The sequence below is a fragment of the Abramis brama genome (assembly GCF_963993115.1).
Source record: "Abramis brama genome assembly, chromosome: 2".
Lineage (NCBI taxonomy): Eukaryota > Metazoa > Chordata > Actinopteri > Cypriniformes > Leuciscidae > Abramis > Abramis brama.
In genome coordinates, this window is record NC_139964.1 from 58588116 (window position 1) to 58615932 (window position 27817).

Sequence of the window (27817 nt, forward strand, 5' to 3'; positions counted from 1 at the left end):
CTCCTTCTAAAATTGGTACATAGATTGTCCAGCAGATCCATATACCTTTAATACATGATCAATGTAACAAAATAGACAAAAAGCAAATGAACAGGGAGGACAGATGATGGAAAAGAAGGGTAAAACAGAACAAAAGCAAAAGGAGTATAATACTGTGGAGGCAAAATATCATGAGATAGCGACATGCCTGCACTGCAAACTGAGGTAATTGAGACAATAGTGAATTACTTTTATAAAGTACAAAGTTTTCAGTTTGATTATTACAGCATGATTATCATTATACATTGACACTATACAGAATGATCCATTGCTATAACCATAATTCTCATCACAGTAAGAGGAAACAGACACACTGTTTTTTCCGTCTCTCTCTCTCTCACACACACACACACACACACACACAACACGGACACCACTATGTTTCTCTTTCTCGATCTCTGTTTCTCTTTCAAACAAGCCATGCTTTACTCAATCAGAACTTGCTACTAACCTACTACATGTAGGTAAAAAGGAGTCCATAAAAATATAAAAATACAAACACTTTATACAATAAAATGAAAACTGGAAAAGCAACATCTTCCCTTAATTATGCGGCGCTTCAAGAAGGCTGGATGGGCAAAAAAAAAAAAAAAATAGTTGCCTCAAAAAGTCTACAGACTACAGCAAATGTTACATAAGTTTGTAAAAACTGCTTCAAAATGTTTCATCTTTAGCTTTTGAACGTTACAAAAGTCACAGATCAGGAGGCAACACCAGGAATTGATGAAGACATGTGGGAAACTGTCGAAACATTTCTAAGGAATTCTTTTTGATGAAGTGGGAGGAGGACAAACTCCGACAGACAGACAAAGACCATCCTGAGAAGGAAAAGAAGAGAATAGACTAATCAAAGAAACAATATAAGTGAATAATTATACAAATCTATCTAATAGCTTACACATATTTAAGTGTTTCTTTAAATGTGCACACTTTCGGTCCAGTGGAGTTTTATCTAATAAATTAAAACTATTCTTATGAAATTTCATTTTCTAACAATGTCCAACAACATACATTCTGAATTCATACATTTAGAATTGTATCGGGTTTTTTTTATTTTGTATTGCATTTAATAGCACCTGTGATGGATTAAAAAAAAAAAAAAAAAATCCAATAAAAATGATTTCTTATAGGCTGATTTATTAGCTAGAATTGTATGTATCCTAGACAGTTAAATCATATTTTCCCTTTTTTGCATAATTTGACAAAATTACAGCTATATCCTTTTTTCTATTTTAAAGAAATGTCATCCAGAATTTTTTTTAAAAACTTAGTTGTGATTAAAATGACTGTTAAAGCTGTTTTTTTAAAGCAACCCCTTAGACACAAAGGTGTTCATAATTGAAGAAACACCCATAGATGAAATGCTATCATCACATTTGATATACTGTATACTGTACACCATGCGGCATAATGCAAATAGAATGCCACAAAACAAAAGAGGAGAGAAATTCTGAATGAGAATAATAGATCTCCAATATGCAGTCAATGAACGTATTGTTTTCATCGTTGCATCCAGTAATGCAGCAAACTGTAGAATCTCAAAAGTTCACATACGAAGGTCCCTCTCACTCTATAAAAAGGTTTGACCCGGCTGCAGCGAGTAGGCCCTCTGATCGGCCCCAGCAGCTGTCATCCTACTGCCTCAGCACAACAAATACTTTACTCGCCCGCTGACCTTTCCACACACACAGACATGCAGCTACACACGCTCCAGCTCACACTCACACATGCATACTGTCAAGTGCCAGCAATAGTTGCCAGTGTTTGGTATTTCTATGGTTTCGTCGGTGCGCATCGTAAAAAAAACGTAGAAAAATCTTATGAAAAAATGACGTCAACACACACATTGTCATTTGCAAAATCAAGATAATGTAAAAGTCAAGAGTTTTGGTTCCTCTCAAAATTTCTTACCTAAACAAGTTATTCACTTGCCACTCACTTGCCTTTATTTTGCTTGCACTATCCTTTGTCAAGCTGCTTTGATTTAAGGGGAAAAATCCAATCGAATGTGTTACTGGTGATAATGCAAATGTCAATAAATCTCACAGACATACTGAAAAATACATAGATATTAAAAAAATACATCTATATTAAAAACATAGAAACATAACATCCAAAAAGGCTCAACTTTTCATTAATACTCATGCACATACATGAAGTAAAATTCATTAATTTCCTTCACATTCACTTTTTTACACAATATTGCTGTACATATAATTTGTATCTGTCCATATACTGTAGGCCTAAATATATTGTGACCCTGGATCACAAAACCAGTCACAAGTAGCACGGGTATATTTGTGGCAATAGCCAACAATACATTGTATGGGTCAAAATTATATTTTTCAACAAGACAATGCTCCTGCCCGAATTGCAAAGACAAGAATAGTCTTGAGAGCCAGTCCATCAGGCTCATGTTTTGTCCAGATTTGAACCCTATAGTGAATATTTGGTCTCACATTAAACTCAAACCAACTGGGAGACATTTTTCCGATTCAACTACTCATGAACTGTTTGAAGACATTAACATTGAGTGGAACAACACTGAGTCTTCCTGTAAAAAAGGGGAAGGCTATTCCGTGCTAAGTTACTTTATCTACAGTATTTGTTAAATTCTTGCTAATTTCCTGACTGATTTGTGATTAAAATGGTTAAGACCATTAAAAGACCGCTAAATATTGTGCCAACAGTTGGACTGGTTGGGATTCATTGTTTTCAAAAAGAATTAGGCTACACCACACTTGAAAATGTATGAATTAAAGTGCAACCAAATATAAAACTGCATTTTAGAATCAAATTTATTTTTTAGTAAATGAAGTCAATGCCCATGGTGTAGGTCATCACATTAATTATGAAAATCCTCTTACGTTTAAGAAAGTGTCCAAATACTTTTTGTCTTAACTTTTTAACATCAAATTAATTCTTTTATCATTTAAAACTTATTTTTGTAAAAAGCTTTGCTACTTTTTGTCTTCATTTTCAACATCAAATACTTTATCATTTTAGACTTTTTGGTAAGCTTCCAAGAAGGCATTATTTCTTTTAAAGAAGTGTTACTTTATTTGATTTGACATTCATACATTTTTTTACTGTGCGCGCACACACACACACACACACACACACACACACACACACACACAGCTGTGCAGTGGTTACTTACCTTCTGTTATCGATGCTCCACCACAAAGCTCATGGTTGTGCCGTCAAAGGAGGGAGGAGCAACAATACGGGCACCTTGCTGTGATGTAAAACTGATGACAGGTTTGGTGGTTCTGCTGGGTACTGCGGTGCCTGGGGGTACCAGATACATGCTGCCCGTCTCGACCGCATCCTCGGCCTCTGAGCAGGTGGACGAGCGGGACTGAGGGGCCGGGTGCGGGTGGGGTGGCAGCGGGGTCGAGGGGTAGACCAAGTAAGTGGGGGGATAGGCTGCCGCAGGACCGAGGGCGACCGGCGAGACGGACACAGGCACTGGCGTGAGTGATAAAGGAATGTCCAAGTACTGTCCACTCTCAGGATGGTAAAACCGCTGGGCGGCCGGCTGCATGGGCACAGGCGTGTCCACTAGGTAGTACTGGCCTGTGGTGGGGTCCAGCAGCAGCTTGCGCTGGATGTGAGGAGGTGTGAGGTCTGCGGGGGGTGTGAGGCAGAGTAGCTGGGGTTGAGCGGCAGGTACAGCCGGCAGGGGCACGGCGTGGTGATAAATCATGGCCGTCGGACTTTCAGGGGACCAAGACTCCATTACAATAGGTGAGCGTTGCAGGGGCTGATGGGAAGGTTTTGGGTGAGACCGGGTGGAGCCAAACGCGTGTGAGGGTTTTGAATCTGAAGCGTGAGCTTTAACAGGGATTGTTAGGTAATTGTCAGAGTCTGGCTGCTGGTGCTCTTTCTGGTGCTTTTCCTCACTTTTTGATTTAGAAGGACAGATTTTCACCGACAAAGGTGCTTTATGAGATTTAAATGTATAGTTTCTACTAGAAAACATTTGTTGAGCGCTATCATTCACTGTGTTTATACGGTTAGGTGCTTTGGGGTTACTGCCTAGACTAAATACGCACTTGTCACTGAAAGACTCTGTCCTTTGGGCTACTGATTTAGCCGTGTGTTCCTGACCGTGAGAACTTGTTGGCACACATACTTTATCCTCATCAATGCAGCCTCGAGTGCTGGTGGTCAACTTTTCAGCGTGCAGCTGCGAGCTAGTGTCCGCTTTCCCAAATTCGTTCTCAAAGTCCGTTTTGGTCGTGACTCCTTGCTCCTCTCGTGTGATGAGCGACAACACGTGGCTGTCTGTGATTGGTCGCGGCGCTTGCGTTTTGCGCTTCCATTCGTTCCTATCGAAAACATATAGTTGCTCCATAGTTTTCACAGCTGCCTTTAACTTTTCAAGCGCTATTTGATTTGAAACCTTCGACTCTGGTTTCTTCTCGCAGCTGTCTGTTGTTCTTTCTGATTTTTGTTTTGCCGCTTTAGCGTCAATTTTTAAGCTAAACTCTGGCTGTTCAGTGAGAGGCTGCTTAGCGCTTGGCACTCTGGGTAATGCACTTTTAGCAGCCCACTCAGAGGAGAGATTTAGGGATAATCTTGATGTTTCAGCCACACTCTCGCCCATGTTAACAGGCTTGGAGGGTTTTGTGGCATTGTTTGTGTTCACAGACTGGCATTTTATTACCATTGGTGTAGGAAATGTTTTTTTGTCAGGTCCCCTATTAACAGGTTTGCTCTCCTCTCGTAATGCTGTGGATGCCGTCCCTGAAGAAGCGCAAGCATTTTCTATTGCTACAAACCGATATGAGCTTTTTACCAATTTGCGCACGTCCCTAACCTGATGAATAGGAGTCTGGAACTTACATTTACTATCTCGAATATCCCTTACCATAAAATGCGGTACTCTGTCCGATACGGTCAACAAATGGCTTTTAGATTCGCTTGTCGCCTTTTTAGTGCTGGCATTGTGATGGATATTAGGCGTTAACAAACTGGTGATATTAAACTGATCGCTTTTGTTTTCTTTGACACTTCGAAGGTGTATTTTGATTTCGGGCACTTTTTGACACTGTGAGGTTTGGTCTGTGTCCACTGAGCAAGGGACCTGGCCAGAGCTCAGTTTTCCACACCCTCCCCCATCTGACTCTGCAAGATCTCCAGTCAGTTTCAGATTATGTAATGAAAGCCCAGCAGCTTCCTTTTCCTTAGGCATAAGCTGTGAGCTAGGGACATACAAGTGAGACATCTTAATCATCTTACTCTCGCCCTCAACACTTTCCCTGCTTTCCATCACAGGTCTAATTGAGGTGTCTAGCAGCGTCTCCTCCTCCTCCAGTGCACACTGAGATTCTCCATCTCCTTGTGCTTCCTGCTCTCCATCTTTCCAGGATTTGAAAGCACTTTTTTGGCTGGGGGTCAAAGGAGTCTTTAGCGGTTCGCTAGGGTCTAATTTAGAGGTCATTTCTGGGTCACAGGGTGACTCAGTGATTTCAGCAGCATGGGAACTCGGGTTCTCTTGCGGCTGGTCTGTTGCATCCCCGAGTTCCTCTTGAGAGTGTCCTGATGCAGTTTCTGAAGTCTGTCTTTGTAAGCTCTTTACAGTCTCTTTATAATCTTTAGAGTGAGGGCACACTGATGACACAGGATATGTGTCGCTTATTTCACCTCTTTCCATTTTACGCTCTTGCTCAAATTGCATTTTCTTGGAAATTACATTTTTCAAAATACTAGAGGCAAAGATGGCTTTCTTGTGGGCATCTTCCAAGGTTTCACCGAGTGGACTTTCTGCTTCACACTCCTCCTTGGTTGGCGTGGTGCCCGTAACATCAGCTGTGGAACGTGACATTATGGCATTCAACGCGCGTTTCGCGCGCCTCTCGCGCGCAGGTATTCCTGATCCGACGTTACAGCCGAAGTTCAAGGTTTCAGTCAGTGTGATGGTTTCACCAGGTTTGCTTCGTATCTCTATTTTATTAGACGCCTGCTGAGAGTTCAAGTTATTTTTCAGCGACACTATTTTAGTTTGAGGACTAGTATGCGTATTGGTTTGAACCACGTCTTTTTTTGTTGTACACTCGGCGCTTTTATTTTCCTCAAAAATAGGCGTAGAGTTCTTGTGCGCCTCACGTGTCAAATTGCCATAATTTAAGTCGACGAAAGCGGACCATTTGTTAATACTCAGTCCGTGTTCTGACATTGAGGACTCACTTGAGCTGCTCAAGTTTATGGCATCAAAGTAAGGACAAGCCAAACTCCGGAAGGAACGCGCGGTGAGATTACGCACCTCTTTATCAGCGTCATCCAGTTCGCTGACGGAACTGGACGCGCCACTGGAATATTCGTTGATGTCTTTCCCCCTCTGTTTGCTCGCGAGGTGCTGGCGACCCGGAGGCGGGATAAAGTAGCGGTCAAACAGGGTCTCGCTTTTGGAGTCAGAGCTTCTGAATGAATAATGACTCCGCTCACCTGCACGTCTGCTGTGAAAGCGGACATTCCTCTGACCCAAAACACTGGCAGGCTCGTTGATCGCGCGCGAAGACGTTTTGATTGACAGGTGAATATGTCCCGACGAATTTCCAGGCTGTCCGCCGCCGCCTTCATCCGAGCTGGCACATTTATCGGATTCGCAAAGTTCACTTTCGGTGCTGACCAGAGCACCTGTGGCGGAAAGCTTCGCCGCGCGTGAAGTCTGCGCGACTTTATTGCTCTTGGACTTGCTTTGGATCCTACCGAGGGTCGTCTCGTCACTTTCAAATGATGCGTAGTCAACAAATGAATATACCAGATTATCATCCTCGAAATCCAAGCAGGATCCGCGACCAAACTCGTAATCCACATCGTGATCTAACTCCGTTAGCTGGATCTCGTGCGTCGTTATATAGTGTGCCTCTACATCTGATGCGCTCGTGCTGTCCTTTGATTCACAGCGACTGTTCAAGTACATGTCGGTGTATTGCAACTCCTCCGTTTCAAACGACGCCGATTTTGAATCTTCGGTCTTTACATCCGACCCCGAGTCCACATAATCATTTATTAGCGGAACGCGCTCTTCATAAAGTCTCTCAGAATGGCACTTTCCCTCATGACATTCTTTCGATAAACTTTTGTCTGCATTTTCATTCTCCTCTCGCTCCCCAGGACTCTTAATCCCGGAGATGGACGCATCGCCTTTACATTTAAATATTGCCAGCTGGTTCCCTTCACCTGTGAAAGTGACTTTTACAGTCTTTGTGCTGTCTGACTTCATGTCCGGTGGATTGCCCAGGTCTACATAATTTGTTTCGCTGTGATCGCCACTGTTGCGGTGTCCTTTCGTGTCTGCCAGCGGCTTTTTCAACGGTCCGGTGTCCTCTGTGCTCGCGACGGCCGTTTGAAGTGTCTCCATCTGCTCTTAACGGCGTCCCGCACGGAGATCAGTGGTGTTGCTTCTGACACCGGACCGTAGTAAGGTTTGTGTGTGCGTGCGTGTGTGTGAGTGAGTGACTGAACTGGACCTGTGCGCGAGGGGAAAGTGAGCGAGTGAGACACTGCGACGACGATAGAGGGAGGAGGGAGAGAGAGAGTGAGAGAGAGAGAGAGAGAGAGAGAGATGCATAGTCTCACTGCACAGGTATGATCCCCTAACCGCTAATCATGTGTCTAGTAATGATAATGACGTAATTCTAAACGACGACTACATAGCTGACATTAAATTGTGACAGTGTCATGTTAAGGGATAAATTTATCTTCTTGAGGAATACGTGAGCAGTTTACGTTTTAATAAAAAATATGGGGGGAAAAACTATATGAAAAAAAATTATTATCCCATATTTGCTCAGAAAAGATATAAAACAACATCTATCATAAACCAGTCTAAAGAAGGATTTATATTTTTTTATTTTATTTAATGTAGCCTATTATTTCTATCTTTTAATGATTTAATTTAATAAATTACTAATTAAAAATAATTAAATACAACAAATCATATTTTTATTTAAACAAACAAAAAAAAAGAAAAGAAAAATGTTCTTCAGTGGACTGAACAAACTATACATTATTACAATCTTCAGGACAGCAGCGAAATGTATCAAATGTTACTCCATTTGTTGGAAAAACCTTAATAATTTTCTTTCATAGGTAGGATTCTCTCTAACAGCGACCTTTCAAATTTTTCAAAGAAATTGTGTTCCCATTTACGTTTAATTTTAAGTTTTGTAAGATTTGTATCTAAATGCAGGAACTATGAATATTAGTTCAACCACTGGCACAACTTACCCATTCACCATTTGGGGTAAATTTTTCATGTAATAGATGAGCTAAGATAGCTAAACTTTAGCCATAGAAAAAAATACATAGTTTGATACATTGGAAATTTACTAGCAAGTTTGAAAATAAATAAATAAATAAAATATATATATATATTCTGATAAATTTTTGTCTAGAAAGTTTATTTTGACAGGTAAAAACAGTTGCATCAAAACAATGTTCATCAGTTTCAGATTTCATGTTCATCTCTCAATCATAGCTGTATATATGGGTCCTTAATAAATATTAATTCAAATGACAAAAAATTGTGGGCAGTTTCCTAGATCAAGGGGACGACACATCTTACCCTATTCTCCACTACTCTACACAGGTATTATTAGACATCATGTCATAGCCCTCAAAGCTTAGAGCAAAACACTATGCTCAGAAGAGCCACGGGTCTATTGTGGGCGACCGCCTCCTAGAAGCGCATAACCGCATACATAACGCGAGTATAGAAACATTTGTTGTCAACTGAATGTTATCAATGTCCGCCTCTGGCCCACGACAGCTGCATGCCCGTATTAGAGCCCGTGCCTGCTGCCAACCGTACAGAAGGCAAGTTGGATCTGGGAAAAAGACACGAGAACCACTACCCAACAAAGAAGGGGAGAAAAGAACAACTGCAGAGGTGTGAGGGATATGACAGTCTGAAATCATGGCATCCAATAAGAAAGGAGACAATAAATCTAAGATGGTGACATCCAGTCTAATAACAGCATATTTGCCTAAATCCTAATTTTTAAAAAACGCAACATGAGGGGAGTCAATAGAGTCAGTTCAATTCTGAAACTTTGGTAACACTTTAAAATAACTTAAGAGAGACCAGGGCTATATGTCACATGGGGAAAATCTCAATAACTGTATGTCAGTAAATAAATTTCTCAGTCAAAGTGCAATCATTTTTTTTATAGTTACAAAAAAAAAAAAAAATTAGGATATTTTTTATTTTATTTGTTCTGCATATTTATGTAGACTACTAAGTAAACACTTTACAGAACGGTTTAACAATTTGTTAACATTAATGAATGTTATCATAAACTACAATGAACAACTTAAAAAAAAAAAAGCATTTTAAATGTTGAAAATGTATTAGTTCTCATAGATATTAACATTCACGAAGATTAATAAATGCTATTGTTCATATTTCATGTTAACTATTGCATTAACTAGTTATAACATATAGAACCTTAATTTAAAGTGTTACCAACTACTCATCTGAATGCACATGAACTATTACACATTTTACAGCGTTTATCAACTTAATGAACGCTGTTATAAAGTGTTATGGTTAAGCATTTTTAATTCCATTAAATACCAAAGAAAATATCAACTTTCACAGTAATTGTGGGTGAAAAGAGGTCACCAGCAGAACAAGATTCTTGATTTTTTGCAAATTAAAAAATTAGTTGTAGCAGTAGTTGCAACAGAAAAGATCTAAACATTTAATGAGTAGAGAATTTGACTTGGGGGGTGCCAGGCTGCACACACCCCTCCCCGGCCATGGTTAATCTATCCTCCAGAGCCGTGGAGGAGCTGGGTACGGGGCTATATAGGACACCTGCTAACAGTATGTAAAGTATTTGCATATGGAGTAGTTGGGGCCTGCACTCATCTCATGTATTGCCATCATTAGTCCGAACGGGTGAACGATGGATCCACTATAACAGCTGCATATATAACCGACTACATTAAATGCTTCAGAGTGGTCGTTTTCACACCAGAACACAAACTGCTTACAAACTCGTCAGTGTCTGAATTTTTAACGACCTCTACAAAGCTGTTAAATTTAGGCAGCTATTTAAAATGTGGACGCCACACATGCAAGCACTTTGAGATCAGTTACTCACAGAGGGCCATATAAAACAGCAGTAAAACAGCAGGTGGCAAATGATGAGTGCCATTAATCAAAGCACAGGCATTAGCGTGGTATGTCCTTCTCATTCTCACTCTGCTGTGCTTTGCTGGTCTTTCGGCCTTACTTTGACCCTAAAGGTCAGCAGGGTTTGGGGACATCATCAGCAGCACAGAGACGCTAAGCAATCTTTACAATTTATATCTAGCAAAAGCAGCGTTACATGGCACAATGTAAAAGATGTACCTGTAAAAGCAGTTTATTTTCTAGCTAATATTATGCTATACAATATATATTATTATTATTCGCCTGTGACTATCAACAAATAGATTTTTAGACCGATTATCACAGTACTTATGTGATTGCAGGTGGACAGTTTAGTAGACAGCTCATCTCATGTCCCTGTGTGCATTAGTTGAGTCAGTGTGAATGATGATAAAAGTGTGGAGGGTTTTGAATTTCAGAACTGCTATGCTGAGACTTCACAATTAGGTCACAAGAACGCACTAGGCATGAGAACAGAAATAAAAATGCCCCACTAAAAGGGCCTGAGGAATGAATTCATTACCCTTTTGTGACTTTAACACTGTTGAATAATTTTGCATCCATAGTTCACACATGAGTTTTGACATAGCCCGACAAAATGAATATGCAGGCCATTCAATCAATGGGAGGAAAATGAAGCAGTGAACATGTGACTTATAAATTACTAACAGCTAGCTATGAAACAGAGCTAATGGAAAACCAACCAACAAGCTCTGCACATGCACCACCATTTAAAAGTTTGGGGTAAATTGATCAAAATTGACTGTAAAGACTTTTAAATTGTTAAAAAATAAAATACATTTCAAATAAATGCTGCTTTCTATTCATCAAAGAATACTGAAAAAAACAGTTTCCACAAAAATATTAAGCAGCACAACTTTTTTCATTGACAACAATAATAAATAAAAAATATATATATATATATACATTTGTATTATATTATTAGAAGGTTATCATAAATTAAATATAGGATATTACTGGAGGTGTCCTTCGTTTGGTCTTATTCTACAGTGGCCGAAATGGGATAGAGAAGAAAAAGCTAACAAGATATAGGGCGGACACAAATTATGACAGCAATGCAAAGCATGTGTAACCCTGCCTTAGTGGACATCATGACAAAAGGAACTGTCACACATTCACTCTTACTCACATACACAAGCTTTCCATGATAAAAGTGGGCATGTGGTCGCTGGTCCCTGAAGAATAATAATATGCATGTTTGTGGTCATTGAGACATCAGATAATATAAGCTGATAATGGATAATGTAAACACAGAATGGAGAAACATTTTCTAATTTGTAAAATTTATTACAAACATTTCATAGACTAAATTCATTATTTATAATACAGCAAAAAAGTATCTAGCAACCTTGGCACGAAAGGTGAGGACGAAGAGTGTGTTTGTGCTCCTCGTCGGATACTTTCAATAGTCACAGAGACTGAAACACAACACCGTGAGAGAATCTCTCAGTCTGTATGGAATCATCAAAATCCCTCGCCGAACAAACAGGCGCTGGACTTTACGAGGTAGGAGACTGAGAAAGAGCTCCTGTTACAAGCTCAACATTGGACCAGTTTGGTGCTTTTGCCTCGTCATTTATAATACCACATGTGAAAGAGCAGGTTTTTGGTAGTCACGTCCTAAATATTAAATACACAGTTGAAAGGGTGTAATATTTAGTATATTTCCTTAGTATTTTTTCTTCTCCATTTCACATATATAAAACATGTTCAACAGTATACTCTCCCCTAAACCATAAAAACGCAACCTTACGTCATTTATCATTTTGATTGCAGTTTTCTCAAAATGGTAGCTCTACAGTGCCCTCTTGTGATCAAATCTAGTGCAGCAAACTCTAATCTGACACTACTGCTCATGCTTCTACATTTCAGAAGGCATAAAAACAAAACAGCACCACTATGTTGGTTAGGACAGGAGTGTCGGGTAAGTTCAAGTGAAAATTCGATTTTTCATACACAACCGGTATTGGTACCTGGACTGTGAGCCAAAGGAATGTGTCGAGGACCAGAAACGTGATCGGGATTACTCTTCGCTGACCTGCATCCGTACCCTGCTTCTTCCCTGTACAATGGTTTGAAGACGCGTTTACATTTTCTCAAAAGTGAGTTCGTGTCCACAGGTTTGACACACTTTCCTGTAGAGATCTTCCTCTTCGTCCAGAATCTCCTCAGGGCCGTAGTCATGCTGATGGATACTGGTATCTTTCTTAAACATACTGCTCCTTACGGCCCGCCTCAGCTCTGGAAGCCAGACGAAGATTGACAGCAATGTATAACTCCACACTGTGACCAAATGTAGTCATGTGACCAAATTAAGCCTCATTCATTCGAAGGTGCACAAAATAATTTTGTTTCACGAGAATTTTAAAATATAGATTATTTTTGATTACTATTCATTTCTCTAAGTGTACAACCTTTTCAAGTGGAAAAAGATTCTGACCGTCCAAAAGTAATGCACTAGGCTGGTCAGCTTTCATACCTTTAACCTTTTTATTAAAGCGTTTCTGCTTCTGAACCTCCCTGTTCTCCTCTCTACTCTCCTTGGCCTCCTCCAGAGCTTCCTCACTGCCCCATACCTCCAAAGAGCGGTTTTCCACCTTAACATTCAATAAAATAAAACAAAATGGTATACAAAAAACAACAAACCAAAGACACATAAGAATTCATGAAACCGTTGCATGATATAGTAAAACTTCAATTTTTAATTTGTTAATTTGATGCATTAGGTATCATCACAATGAAAACTATGTTTTACAGCATTTATTATTCTGGATTTATAGTTAATTTATAAATATAGTAATGGTCATTATTGTTATGTTTGCTTATTACATGGCTTGGTTGAATTCCAATGTGGAATGCGGTCTGTTATTTCTTGTTATACCATAGTGTAACCTGCGTCGCGGCGACAGTGCAACCCTCACTTACAAACAGCGAAATATGCAAATGAGCATGAAGTGCACCGCTTCAAAATTTGGACCAGTGACCAGAAGACCAGAATCGCTCAAGAGACTGCGTCAACAGCAAGGGAAGAAAGAATTTGTGACAAACACTCGTTGCATTAGAAAATTTGGAATGATGTATTAAGGAATTAAATGATAAAGCAGTGAAATTTAAAACATCACATCACACAGGAGGGAAAGAAAAAAAAAATATATATAATGACCAGGAGAACAGCAAAGATTTGCCGTGGAACAAATAAATGTAAACTTAATATATTAACCCTAATTTATATTTCCTATTTAGTTTATAATTATTATTGTTTCTCTCTTTTTTATTACCTATTTAGTTTCAAGCTAATAAATTTAATTGACCCTTATTCTATTAATATATGTATATGATTTATTTGTTTACTTATTCAATTTGTTTCTAATTGGCTTATTTAAGGTTAAGTAAACGTTTTAAATTCAAATACAATCTTTCCAATTGATAACCCTTTAAGAATACCTTTTACTCTCGTTCTCCAAAAAAAAATAAAAAATAAAAAATAAAATATAAAATCAAAATGAATTGAAATGAAATACAATGGAATTTGATAGAGAAAGAAAAAAAATATATATAACAGTAGAGAAAATAAAATCACAGGTCAAATGTACTGCTTAATTAGCAGTCTCAAATTCAATACAATTCAGATTCCTCTTTTCATATATATATGTATATAATTTATATACACACTAATTCTCAGTTCCAGTTCGAATGCCGCTCTCACGAGATCCTTCTTCCGCAATGTATCTCGGATCAACAGTTCAATTCAGATGTGTGCACAATCATACCACTCCTTTCGTTCTTTGATTCACAAGCTCGGTCCTTCCTTATATGGGCAAATGGCTCGCCAGTTCCCGCTCGCAACGGTTTTTTTCCGATGTGAAGCAAGCAGGGACAATTCACATACAATTCTCCTTCAAAATCGTCCGGTGTCCAGGAAATGTGCAGCATCCGACTCAGAAATAACAAAGAGTAGAAAAGAAGAAGAAAATAACAAGGAAAAAAAAAGGGAAAAAGGAAAGAAAGAAAAGACCCAACCTTGCAAAGACAAGGCCAAAAATACAATTAGACATTCCTTTCAAAAAATATACATCATTAGAGCAGTTAGTCTGCATATAAACAACATTAAACATTTTTTTCCTTTTACTGAAATTTCGTCTTACTTTAGCACATATAATTTGTATGTGCAAAGAGCTATTTTTCCGATGACGCACTTAGGCCTCATCTGCCCGTATTACATGTGCGTCATGATCGCGCATTAACTCATAGCTCAAATACACGACGAAATTCGTTAAAATAACCTCTATTAACCACTCGAGGTGACTTTTAACTCTGGAACATTAATTATTCAACACATACATGCAATACTCTTCCCATTATAAACAAAAAGGGTCAACTCTTTTACATACAACTGCATATAACATCAGAATTTAGTAATTTAATACCATTTATCAAGCATTTTACACACAAAAAGAATTATTTAATTACAACACTCACCAAGAGAACTCAATTCTCGGCTATGAAGGGCAAAACTCCCAACTTTGGATATGTACTCTCTTCGTAGCAGTCAATAACACATTCACTCGTAACGTTTGACCGATGAAACTCAATCCGCACTTTAATCTAAAAGTCTCTCTATCGATTCTCTGATTTAACTCTTGGTTTGTTCGTTCTAATTCTCGTTTCTTTCTTTAGGATCGCACCAGCAGCTTTTCTAACTTGAACTAGCCGCTTCAGTGTCTCGCAAAAAGTGTTGCATCACCCTTGCCCTGAGTCCACCTATTAAGGCGGGGCTAACTCCCACTCGTTGAATTGAACCAATCTTCGTCTTGCTAAATTGGATAACTTTCCTAAATGAGTTTTATTATTTTATTTTATGCATTTTCTTATTTTCTCTTAGAATCTTAAACTTTCTATTTTTTTTTTTCTTTCCCCACAGATATTAATAAAATAATTGTTTTATATATTCACAAGTGTTAGTCTTTTTTTTTTCTCTCTCCTTACATCAACAGAATCTCTCTAGTGACCTGGGTTACACCCTCCCCTCCTGAATACATGCACGTCCTCGCTGCATCTGCATATTTTTTGGGTTGAGCCACAACCACAGGCACATCATCAATAGTAGAAGCATTCACCTCCTCCAAAGAAGTACTGAATGCCATACTTAGACCTTGCAACAGAGATTGAATCACTACGGTAAGTGGATTCCCTAACTGGGGATACTCAAGCCTTTTTGCAGGTCGTCGCTCTCTTTGCGAGCGCCTGGGGATAACTCCTTCCTCGGACTCCGGGTCATTCTCTCGTTCACTTTCATCAACTCCAGCATTCATAGTTATGTTCTCAACCTCACTATCAACGTCTGTTTCAACCTCCTGAGAAGGAAATTCACCTACAGACTCAGGACAGAGATCCAATCCTGGCTCTTCCCTTACCGAAACCCCTGGATCACTATGACCAGATTCCAGCTCAACATAAGGCGTTTCTACTTCTCCAGACTCAGGTAAGCTTTCCCTTACAGGTTCCTCTGAATTCTCCTCTAATAACTCACAGGTAGGTATACTCTCTCTTGCAGGTTCAACAACAGGTAAGTCAATTGGGACTTTCTGAGGGTTTGAGCAGAGTAATTGCTCAGGGCTCACCAGAACCCGAGTTTCAAAGTCCAACATGTCCCCAAGTACAGGACTAAAGAACTGATCGGTCTCAGACTCGTACTCACACTCTGACTCTTGTGAATCATCCTTATTAGCACAGGCTCTAGTTCTGGGCCTGCAAACTCTTTGTTTAGACTGCTGCTCATCTCGATCCGACTGCAAAAACCCACAGGGCAACAACAAGTCTCGATGTAACGTCCTGAAAGGACCACTCTGCCCAACTGGTCGGACAGTGTACACCGGTAAGTCTCCCGCTCTCTTAACTACTACTTGGACACCTTGCTCCCACCTGTCAGCGAGCTTATGCTTCCCTCGCAATCTAACATTGCGCACAAGGACTCTGTCACCCTCCTCCAAGGTAGAAACAACCACGCGTTTATCAAACCTTCCTTTGTTACGCTCTGCTAATTTAACAGAGTTCTTCTTAGCTATCTCGTAGCTCTCTCGCAACCGATCTTTCAAATCCTTCACGTATTGGGAATGAGACTTGGCCGGAGCTTCTGTTGGCAACCCGAAAGCTAAATCAACTGGCAAGCGAGGCAACCGCCCAAACATGAGCTCATAAGGAGCATACCCGGTTGTATCGTTGCGCGTACAATTGTATGCGTGCACTAAGGGCTTCACAAACTCCTTCCACCTGGACTTTTTCTCATTATCTAATGTTCCCAGCATTTGGAGAAGTGTCCGGTTGAAACGTTCTACCGGGTTACCTCTGGGGTGATATGGCGTGGTACGAATCTTATGAATACCCGCAATATGACACAACTCCTTGATGGTGTGGGATTCAAAATCGGGCCCTTGGTCACTATGCAGCTTCTCTGGAAAGCCATAGTGAACCAAGAAATTTTCCCACAGACATTTCGCGACTGTACGAGCTGTTTGGTTCTGGGTCGGTATCGCCACGGCGTATTTCGTGAAATGGTCTGTTATGACCAATATGTTTTTGGTATTGCTGTGGTCTGGCTCTAACGACAAAAAGTCCATACAGACCAACTCCAAAGGTCTACTGGTCTGAATGTTGACCAGTGGAGCTGCTCTGTCTGGAACCCTCTTTCTGCGCACGCAACGCTCACATGTCTTGATCTTCTCCTCCACTGCCTGAGACATCCTGGGCCAGAAGAACCTGGACCTTACCAAGTCCAGGGTTCTTTCAATACCCAAGTGCCCCATGTCATCGTGTAGACTGCGCAATACCATTTCCCTTAGCCCTGCTGGTAATACAAGCTGATAGCGAGAGACCCCATGCTCCTGCCTCCTCCTATACAACAGCCCATTCTTCAGCTCAAGTCGACTCCACTCCCTCAACCACAATACTATTTCAGGTGGCTGGCCCCTCAGAGTACCTGGCCTAGTCCCACTCCTCATCCACTCAATTATTATCTCAAGCTCTGGATCTTTCCCTTGCCATTCTGCTAATGCTGCCTCTGAGAGATTAGGGAGATCAGGCAGACCATGCTCAGCTTCGTGCTGCAACTCATTCGGCAAGGCATCAACACAATGAGTGAGGGACTCGACTAATGTAATTGAAAAGTGTGCCAAACCAGGCCCTTCGGGCAAACCAATCACCTCATGTCTCTCACAAATGGCTTTCACTACATCTGCCATGAGAAAATCAGACCCGTTTCCAGGCTCCGCAAGGTGGTGAAGTGTAAACTGCTTGATCCTTTCTCTTTCCTTCTGAGAGATCAGATCATCCAAGGGCTCACCATGCGGACGCCGGGAGAGACCATCTGCGTCCTGATTCTGACTCCCAGCCCTATATTGGAGCTTAAAGGTGTAGGTCGACAAGCTAGACAACCAGCGGTAGCTGGTAGCATCAAGCTTCGCAGAAGTCAAAACATATGTCAGAGGATTACTGTCTGTTACAACAGTGAAGTCTGTGCCATACAAATAATCGCTGAACTTGGCCGTAACAGCCCACTTTAACGCCAAGAATTCAAGCTTATGTGCAGGATATTTTGCCTCACTCTTTGTCAGTCCCCTGCTGGCGAACGCTATTACCCGCATCTGCCCATCCTGCTCCTGGTACAATGCCGCACCAAGCCCCGTAGTACTGGCATCGGTGTGAAGTGTATATGGGAGCTTGGGGTCAGCAAAGCCCAGAACAGGAGCAGAGGTCAACTTAGAAATGATGACGTCAAAAGCATTCTGACACGAAATAGTCCACCGATCACCGAACTGCTCTTTGGTGTTGAAGTACTCCCCCCCCTCTCGTTTCCCGCTGCGGCCCCTACGAAGTGGAGGGTACCCTTCAGTGAGTCCTGTGAGAGGTTTAACTATCTTCGAGTAGTCACACACGAACCTTCTATAGTACCCCGCGAAACCTAAGAAAGCTCTCAGCTCTTTCAAATTTGTGGGCCTTGGCCAAGTTTTTAGAGCTTCAATCTTAGCCGGGTCAGTCTTTACCCCGTCCCTCGAGACGACATGCCCCAAATATTTGACTGATGTCTGGAAGAAACGGCATTTTTCAGGCGCCAACTTCAATCCGTACTCTTTAAGTCGATCGAGGACTTGTACTAACCGCGATTCATGCTCTTCCAAGGTCTTTGAAAAGACTATCAAATCATCAATGAAGACTAGTACTTGTTTCCTGTGGAGGTCACCCATACACCGCTCCATTAACCTTTGGAATGTACTTGGCGCATTTGTGATTCCCTGGGGCATTCTATTGAATTCCCAGAATCCAAGAGGGCATACGAAAGCAGTCTTACACTTATCTGCCTCATCCATCTCAATCTGATAGAACCCAGACTTTAAATCAAGCACCGAAAACCACTTTGAGCCGGTAAGTACAGAAAAAACCTCTTCTAGGTTGGGCAGAGCATATGCGTCTTTGATCGTCTGGGAATTCAACTTCCGAAAGTCTATACAGAGCCGCACCGAGCCATCTTTCTTTCGGACTACCACTATGGGTGAAGAAAAGGGGGACTCAGACTCACGAATCACTCCAGCAGTCATTAGTTCCTGAAGATGCTTTCGAACAGCATCAATGTCTTGGGGGTGGATCGGGCGTGCCCTATGCTTAAAGGGTGTCTCGTCAGTTAATCTGATTTGATGTTTTACTTGACCTGTACAGCCATAATCAAGATCATGTAAAGAGAAAACCTCAGGCATAGAATTTAACCGGTTTGATATCCGCTCCCTCCAGTCTGAAGACAAAGGAGAGTCTCCAAAATCAAAGGTAAGGTTGGCATGGGTAAGTGCTGATGATTCAACTTCGCTTGAATTCTGGGAAGTTTTCTCTATAACCCTCTGTATAGCATGGATCTCAGCAAGAACAGCTTTAGGGGGGATCGTTATATCTGTTTGAGTACCATTTTTAAGTAAGACGGAAAGCTGAGAAGGTCGTCTAGAAGGCAATGTGTGCACACAGCTTGCAACTAAGAGACCGCTTGGGAATGGGGCCGATGGTTGCTCAAGAGTCACCCATTTCTCCATACAAGGTTCCCTAAGCTGAACAGAACCATTCAGGACCACCGTGTTCCCGGCAGGTATGACTTCAGGTAAATTCCCTATCAGCTTCACGTGCCCCAATGCTTCACTGCTAGTTTGCTTCCATCTTGCCTCCAGGACTTTAAGCACTGCCTGGTATCCTTGGAGGCTCGAACAAGGGTTACTCTGATTCTCCCTAATGCAGTGGCCATAAAGTACATCCAGGGAATTTGTACCGACAAGAACTTGTGACATACTCTTTAGATCCGGAACTACTAAAGCTAAAGTGGGGACTTCGACTTCAACACCTACAAACTCTTTCGGAAACCTCAAGGCCAACTCGATGTAACCCAAATATGGCACGGCTTGCCCATTAGCTCCCTCCACCTCTAACAAATTTTCTAACGACTTCAGCGGGTGATTAGACAGATGTGCCTCGTAGAATGACTGGGGAACCGTAGTAACCTGAGAGCCCGTGTCTAGGAGACAGCCTACCTCTTTACCACCAATACTGATCTGCGCAGTGCACTTTACTCCTACTAACCCCTTCGGTAGATTCTTTAAGGGTGACTCATGATTGCTAGCGACAGGCACTTGCCTATAACATTTAGGGCGGTTACTTTTACACCTTGTCTCTGTATGCCCCGCTACAGAGACTTCCCTTAGTTTAAAGGCAAAGAGGAATTCCCATGCAGAGAGTCCCACTGGGCCTGTTGTTCCCTCAACTTACGCCGCTTTTCCTCAACTTTCGGGGGATTTGCAGGATTATCGCAAGCAACAGCCAAATGGCCATCCTCTCCGCAACGGAAACAATACCCAGGGCGAGGCCGATTGGCCATTGGTTGGGCCCTTCTAGCACCTCTAACTGTGTCGGTCTCAAACGAATTCTGTGGCAGAAAAACTCGGGGACTAGCAGTCTCTCGGGAGTAGTTTCTATAACTCTTTTGAGCAGCACTCTGAGCTTGCAGTTCAGCAACTTGTCGTCGCAGGTTAGCGACTTCTGAGTCATCGGAATTTCCACACTTCACTTCTTGAGCCATGGATGCTTTCATAGAGGCTACCTGAGTGCGCAACTCTTCCACTACTTTCCTCAAAGTGTTCAACTCTGCCTTCTCAGAACACCCACTCAGGCGCTTCTGGCTTGGAGTTTGACCTAGAGTAGCAACTTGGGCCTGTACTTCTGCAAGTTGTCTCTTTAGGAAGTCAGTTTCCGAATTGCTAGAATTTGATGTCTCATGTGAATAGACAGACACTTGCTGAGTGGCAGACCGTGGCCTCGGGGAAGCAACAGGAGTTTTTGACAACCCAAGGTGTATTTTCATTCGCTCCTCTTTGGAGGCACGCTTACCCTCCTCTGTTCGAATTAACACAACCAATTCAGCAAAAGTGGGTGGGTGAGACTCGCTCTTTCCTAACTGAAGGCTGTCAATGAGACCATTGTTCCAACACCCTCTCATAAACTGTTTCAAGAGGCAACGATCATGATCTTTCTCCGCAATACCTCCCCTCCTGATCGTTGAACTCAGAAGAACTTGCAACCGATGCAAGAAATCAGATGACCTTTCACCCTGGTTCTGTAAGGTGCCCATGAATTTGGCCAACAGTTCATCACCATCCTCTACAGAACCGTACACTGACTCTAGTAACTCTAGGTATACCACAGGCAAGGCTGGAGGTCGCACATGCTTCACTACGTCTGTAGCGGGAGGCAGCAAGCTGTCTAAGATCCTACGTGCTCTATGTAAATCTGAAACAGACGGGTCACTTAGCAGAAGGTCTACACTTGCTCGCCAAGTATCAAAATCAGGTTCATTTGGAGGGCGTGGGCACCTCCCTGAGAAAATCCTAAGGCGAACTGAGGTTTGTTGCACCATTGCAGCATCAGCTGTCTTTACTATGTGCTCTACTACCATTCTTTGAATACCCGGTGGGTCTGCAATGTTCACAGGGAAACCAGGGCTGGTAGTCACTGTGACACCATCAACAGTGGTTTCTGGATTTGGGAAGGCCATTGGGGCCATCCGTCTCTTGGTTGGGTCTTTGGATTTTGGGATTCGCATTCCTACAGTTTCTGCATTGGTCGATAAGAGTATCGGAGAACAAGACGCCTCTGAACTAAGGGAATCATCAACGCAAGCTTTTTGTGCTCTTTCTGGAGTACAGTTAGCAGAGTGAGCTTGGAGTTTTTCCAACTCCTCCTGAAGCACATCTGAGAGGGGCCTCTCACTCTCTTTAGCAAGGGCCTTCAATTTTTCAATATACCCCTCAGTGACTTCATCACTAGCTGTCCGGTTACAGACGCTAGCCAGAGCTCGTACTTGGAATGTGACACTTGGGTTCAAGAGGCTTCCCAGGGTTAAGGGTAACATTGGCGTTAAATTCAGCATCGCAGAGCTGTGAACATATTCCACAATAGCATGCTGATGGAACTCAGAAATTTGATCATCAATTATCAAGTTACGTTTAACTGAGCCAAACTTTTGCAAGAAAGTTACTAGCTCATCATCCGCCTCAGTCAACGTGAGGCCTTTGACTATAAGCGCATTTTCAATGTTCACACTTTCTCTCTCTATGATTTCCATTATCACAATGTAGGGTCAACACTCTGGGGATTTTTTTTTTTTCTCACAAATTTGCTCGCTTCCTACCTTTCCTATTACTGTCCTTGTTGCTAAGCAACAGTCTCCTGGCTGGCTCGCCAACTTTCTGTAACCTGCGTCGCGGCGACAGTGCAACCCTCACTTACAAACAGCGAAATATGCAAATGAGCATGAAGTGCACCGCTTCAAAATTTGGACCAGTGACCAGAAGACCAGAATCGCTCAAGAGACTGCGTCAACAGCAAGGGAAGAAAGAATTTGTGACAAACACTCGTTGCATTAGAAAATTTGGAATGATGTATTAAGGAATTAAATGATAAAGCAGTGAAATTTAAAACATCACATCACACAGGAGGGAAAGAAAAAAAAAATATATATAATGACCAGGAGAACAGCAAAGATTTGCCGTGGAACAAATAAATGTAAACTTAATATATTAACCCTAATTTATATTTCCTATTTAGTTTATAATTATTATTGTTTCTCTCTTTTTTATTACCTATTTAGTTTCAAGCTAATAAATTTAATTGACCCTTATTCTATTAATATATGTATATGATTTATTTGTTTACTTATTCAATTTGTTTCTAATTGGCTTATTTAAGGTTAAGTAAACGTTTTAAATTCAAATACAATCTTTCCAATTGATAACCCTTTAAGAATACCTTTTACTCTCGTTCTCCAAAAAAAAATAAAAAATAAAAAATAAAATCAAAATGAATTGAAATGAAATACAATGGAATTTGATAGAGAAAGAAAAAAAATATATATAACAGTAGAGAAAATAAAATCACAGGTCAAATGTACTGCTTAATTAGCAGTCTCAAATTCAATACAATTCAGATTCCTCTTTTCATATATATATGTATATAATTTATATACACACTAATTCTCAGTTCCAGTTCGAATGCCGCTCTCACGAGATCCTTCTTCCGCAATGTATCTCGGATCAACAGTTCAATTCAGATGTGTGCACAATCATACCACTCCTTTCGTTCTTTGATTCACAAGCTCGGTCCTTCCTTATATGGGCAAATGGCTCGCCAGTTCCCGCTCGCAACGGTTTTTTTCCGATGTGAAGCAAGCAGGGACAATTCACATACAATTCTCCTTCAAAATCGTCCGGTGTCCAGGAAATGTGCAGCATCCGACTCAGAAATAACAAAGAGTAGAAAAGAAGAAGAAAATAACAAGGAAAAAAAAAGGGAAAAAGGAAAGAAAGAAAAGACCCAACCTTGCAAAGACAAGGCCAAAAATACAATTAGACATTCCTTTCAAAAAATATACATCATTAGAGCAGTTAGTCTGCATATAAACAACATTAAACATTTTTTTCCTTTTACTGAAATTTCGTCTTACTTTAGCACATATAATTTGTATGTGCAAAGAGCTATTTTTCCGATGACGCACTTAGGCCTCATCTGCCCGTATTACATGTGCGTCATGATCGCGCATTAACTCATAGCTCAAATACACGACGAAATTCGTTAAAATAACCTCTATTAACCACTCGAGGTGACTTTTAACTCTGGAACATTAATTATTCAACACATACATGCAATACTCTTCCCATTATAAACAAAAAGGGTCAACTCTTTTACATACAACTGCATATAACATCAGAATTTAGTAATTTAATACCATTTATCAAGCATTTTACACACAAAAAGAATTATTTAATTACAACACTCACCAAGAGAACTCAATTCTCGGCTATGAAGGGCAAAACTCCCAACTTTGGATATGTACTCTCTTCGTAGCAGTCAATAACACATTCACTCGTAACGTTTGACCGATGAAACTCAATCCGCACTTTAATCTAAAAGTCTCTCTATCGATTCTCTGATTTAACTCTTGGTTTGTTCGTTCTAATTCTCGTTTCTTTCTTTAGGATCGCACCAGCAGCTTTTCTAACTTGAACTAGCCGCTTCAGTGTCTCGCAAAAAGTGTTGCATCACCCTTGCCCTGAGTCCACCTATTAAGGCGGGGCTAACTCCCACTCGTTGAATTGAACCAATCTTCGTCTTGCTAAATTGGATAACTTTCCTAAATGAGTTTTATTATTTTATTTTATGCATTTTCTTATTTTCTCTTAGAATCTTAAACTTTCTATTTTTTTTTTTCTTTCCCCACAGATATTAATAAAATAATTGTTTTATATATTCACAAGTGTTAGTCTTTTTTTTTTCTCTCTCCTTACATCAACAGAATCTCTCTAGTGACCTGGGTTACAATAGTCTGGGTGAATACTCTATTCTGATTGGCTGCAGGGTGTCCATTAAAAAGTGATAATGTACACCTAGGAAAGGCGTCCCGTCAATTTGCCTGATGACAGTTCTAAATGATTGCGCTGGCTCAAACTCACTGATCAACTGCTGCGGTCGGGTCGCTGTGGCCACGTTGCTTGGCAACGCCTGTATACGGGAGATATTAAATAGTGCGCTCGACTTAATAAATAAAAACCCTCACGATTTTTACTCTAAAACACATTAAAGTATTATTAATTGATTAAATATTTCTTTCTTTCGTAAGTGACCATGGTATAAGTAAGGGTTAATGCCCGACGAGGTGTCCATTGTCAGGTATTAATGGACTTCGGCTGCGCGTCGGACGGTTCACGCCTCGCCGTCGTCCATTAAAACCTGATAATGGACACCTCGTCGGGCATTAACCCTTACATAACAGACCGCATTCTACATTGGAATTCAACCAAGCCATGTAATAAGCAAACATAACAATAATGACCATTACTGACATAACAGACGCTGCGAAGTATAACACACCGTTGCCATGAAAAACAGAGCGTTGCTATGGACGAGGAACGGACTATTTTCTTTAGCGGAAGCAATACAATCGTTTTTAAATCAATAAACTCCTTTTTAAATCAATAATTTGGGTCAAATTTATTTTTGTTAATATTTATTTATTTTGTAGGTAGCCATGTAATAAGCGGGATAATGTATAGCGAGGCGGTTGTTATAGCGAATAACAACCCCTTCAGGCTGATTCAAGACACATCCGCTTCGCGTAGGGGTTTGTTATTCGCTATAACAACCGCCTCACAATACATTAACCTCATAATACATTAATAATAATGAATAATAATAAAAAAAATAAGAAATTAATACTTTTATTTAGCTAGGTCACATTAAATTGACTAAAAGTGACAGCAAAGACATAATTTTACAAAAGATTTCTATTTCAAATAAATGCTGTTCTTTTGAACTTTGTATTCATCAAAGAATCCTGACAAATGTATCACGGTTTCCACAAAAATATTAAGCAGCACAACTGTTTTCATTGAAAACAATAAGAAATGTTACTAGAGCACCAAATCAGCACATTAGAATGATTTCTGAAGGATCATGTGACACTGAAGCTTAGAGCGGAAAAAAAAAATCAGCTTTGCCATTACAGGAATAAATTACATTTTATAATATATTAAAATAGAATACAGGTAAGTTAAATTGTAAAAAAATTTCACAATACTATTCACTATATTACTACGTTTGACCAAATAAATGCTGTCTTGGCAATCATAGGAGCTTCTTTCAAAAACAAACAAAAACTAATTTCATTTATCCTTAGAAGGGATTTGAGTTTAATAACTGGGTTGAGCGAGATCAGGTTATATTTACAGCTCTGGCTTGAGGATGTGTTGAACCTACCTGTGTCTTTAAGTAGAGTTTCATGTCTCCCCAGTGTGGATTGTGAGGATTTTTCCTCAGGATAAATCGCAGCATTGGCTCCCTCTTATCCAGATCACAATCCTTCAGAAGGAAAGTCTGTTTCGCTTCAGTGCGAGATATTAGCTTGTGCTTCACTTCATTGTCTCTATGCAAACATATGCAATTACAAAATGAATTACGCATACACATTACAGTACTTGTTTTGAGCACTTGTTGAACTGCAGGTGCACAGGAAACACAATAAAGTAACGGAACTGAAATACTGAGACAAAAACAACTACATTATACTAACAACACCAGCCAGTAAACGCTCTGTACCAAGTTTAACAGTATGTTTTAACCCACTGTGACCACGTACAGAATGGATGACATACCTGCATTTATCACACACAGACAAATCAAAACTGTTGCTGAGATAAGAGTCCATAAATGGCTTCTGACACTCCTCACACATCAGATAATCAGGCTCCATCACTGGGGCTGAAACACACACACACACACACATAAAAAAAAATTAATTTGTCACTCAGTATTATAAAGGATGTCTATTGGCCAGGTAACATGGTTATTAAGCATGCATTTTTTGTTAAAGCACTTACATGAAATATTAATTAAAATAGATATTTAAAACAAATGCCATTTTTGGTCACCTGGTTGCTGGACCACTCTCGTTTCCTGCTGCTCATCCTCTGCTGTCTCCTCTTCAATAAAGAACCCTGCACCAGAGTCTATGGTTTTTGCCACTTTAGCGCAAGTAGCACCTGAGGGAAGACAGATTATTATAAACCATGGTACATGATCAAATTAGGTACACAATCTTAAATAAGTGAAATTCATGCAATTTCAAGTACTGTATGTGTTGTACAGTTTCCAAACACATGCCTTCTATAGCTGAAGACGGTCTACTGGCGAGCCTGGCTTGTCTGAGCATCAACGCCCGTTGTCTGTTCCGTTCTATTTTGGCCAACATGTGTGGTGTTAAGGACACGCTGGGCTCGTGTGAAGAGTTTACAGAATCTGCTGGTGCTTCTTGAGAATGACTGGCATCTGGTACATCCATGATCAGTCTATATACAATACCAGTTTGGAAAAAAAATTACTCATTCATTCATTTATTTATTTCACAATAAAAGAATAAGTAAGCAATTAAAACATATTCATATAGAAATTACAGTTTGGAAATAAAGCAGTGACCCAAGATGAAAAACCTTTCACCATAAAATACTATAATATCAAGATTGAAATTATGCAGTGACTGAAATCTAAATCTTTTAAGATTTTAACACAAGCAATAAGATCAATATGAATAAATAAATAAGTACATACGTATGTTATTAGAGAAATCACAAATCAAATTTAATATATTATAAACTTGCAGTTGTAATATTACTACAATTATGTATAAAGCATAAAGTTGAGTTGATTATCATAATTCATCAGATCAATACAAATAAATAAATGAAAAAATACATACAATATTAGAGAAATCACAAATCAAATTGAATATATTGTAAATTTAAAGTGGTAATAATAATATATGTATGCGGCATAAACTAAAGTTGGTTACTACTATACAGAAAGCAAAGAGCTCGAGACTTTTAACGACAATTAATCTGTAAAGCGACATCTTACCGGAAACCGTTTCTGTTTTTTATAGTCTAATGAGGAATTTAATGGAATTTAAAAATGACAGTCCAGCAGCGTTTCTGTTCTGTTTACGAGTGTGCTCCCTTTCTTTTTCTGTCTATGAGCGTGCTGTGTCCAGTCCTTCTCTTCTTTGGATATTTTGCGCCACTAATCCAACATCGCCATCTATCGGTCCTTTCGCAGCAGCTGAGACGAACTGCAGTCATTACAGCCGAAACTTAATTTGAAGAGTTTGCAGCATCCGTCGATAACTTATGTCATAGCTACACTTTGATATGTAAAGATGTAACAACATTAATATTATTGCACGTATAGCTACAAGTTAAGCCGGGGACACAGAATACGTGTTATGGTTTAATTTCTTGACGCAATTTGACACTGATAACGATGGATCTTTAAGAAAAGATTGAAAAAAATATTTCTTTTAAAGATCAATTGTCTTTACCAGGAACTCCTGAACAATGACTTGGGCAACTAAGACATTCCCTGTCGATTATTTGTGCTTATTTTTTGATACAAGAGAACTATATGTATACATATATATATATATATCTATAAGAATAAATAACTGAGGCCTCTCGAGGT

At 40.2% G+C, this 27817-nt stretch overlaps 2 protein-coding genes across 2 annotated transcripts; both read right to left on the minus strand.

The window, feature by feature from the left end:
• On the minus strand, positions 1 to 7652 carry LOC311072495 (uncharacterized protein C4orf54-like). The gene is made up of 2 exons (XM_084097523.1): positions 3200 to 7652; positions 1 to 857 (listed from the first exon to the last, which is right to left on the minus strand). The coding sequence occupies exon 1, from the start codon at positions 7409 to 7411 to the stop codon at positions 3206 to 3208; it is 4206 nt and encodes a 1401-aa protein (XP_083953649.1). The 5' UTR covers positions 7412 to 7652; the 3' UTR covers positions 1 to 857; positions 3200 to 3205.
• A 3788-nt stretch (positions 7653 to 11440) lies between these two features.
• Positions 11441 to 27364, minus strand: xpa (xeroderma pigmentosum, complementation group A). Its single transcript, XM_084097537.1, has 7 exons — positions 27218 to 27364; positions 26468 to 26652; positions 26236 to 26346; positions 25960 to 26065; positions 25565 to 25730; positions 12711 to 12828; positions 11441 to 12472 (listed from the first exon to the last, which is right to left on the minus strand). Exons 2-7 carry the CDS (start codon positions 26643 to 26645, stop codon positions 12318 to 12320), a joined length of 834 nt encoding a protein of 277 aa, XP_083953663.1. The 5' UTR covers positions 26646 to 26652; positions 27218 to 27364; the 3' UTR covers positions 11441 to 12317.
• Between the last annotated feature and the right edge of the window lie 453 nt (positions 27365 to 27817).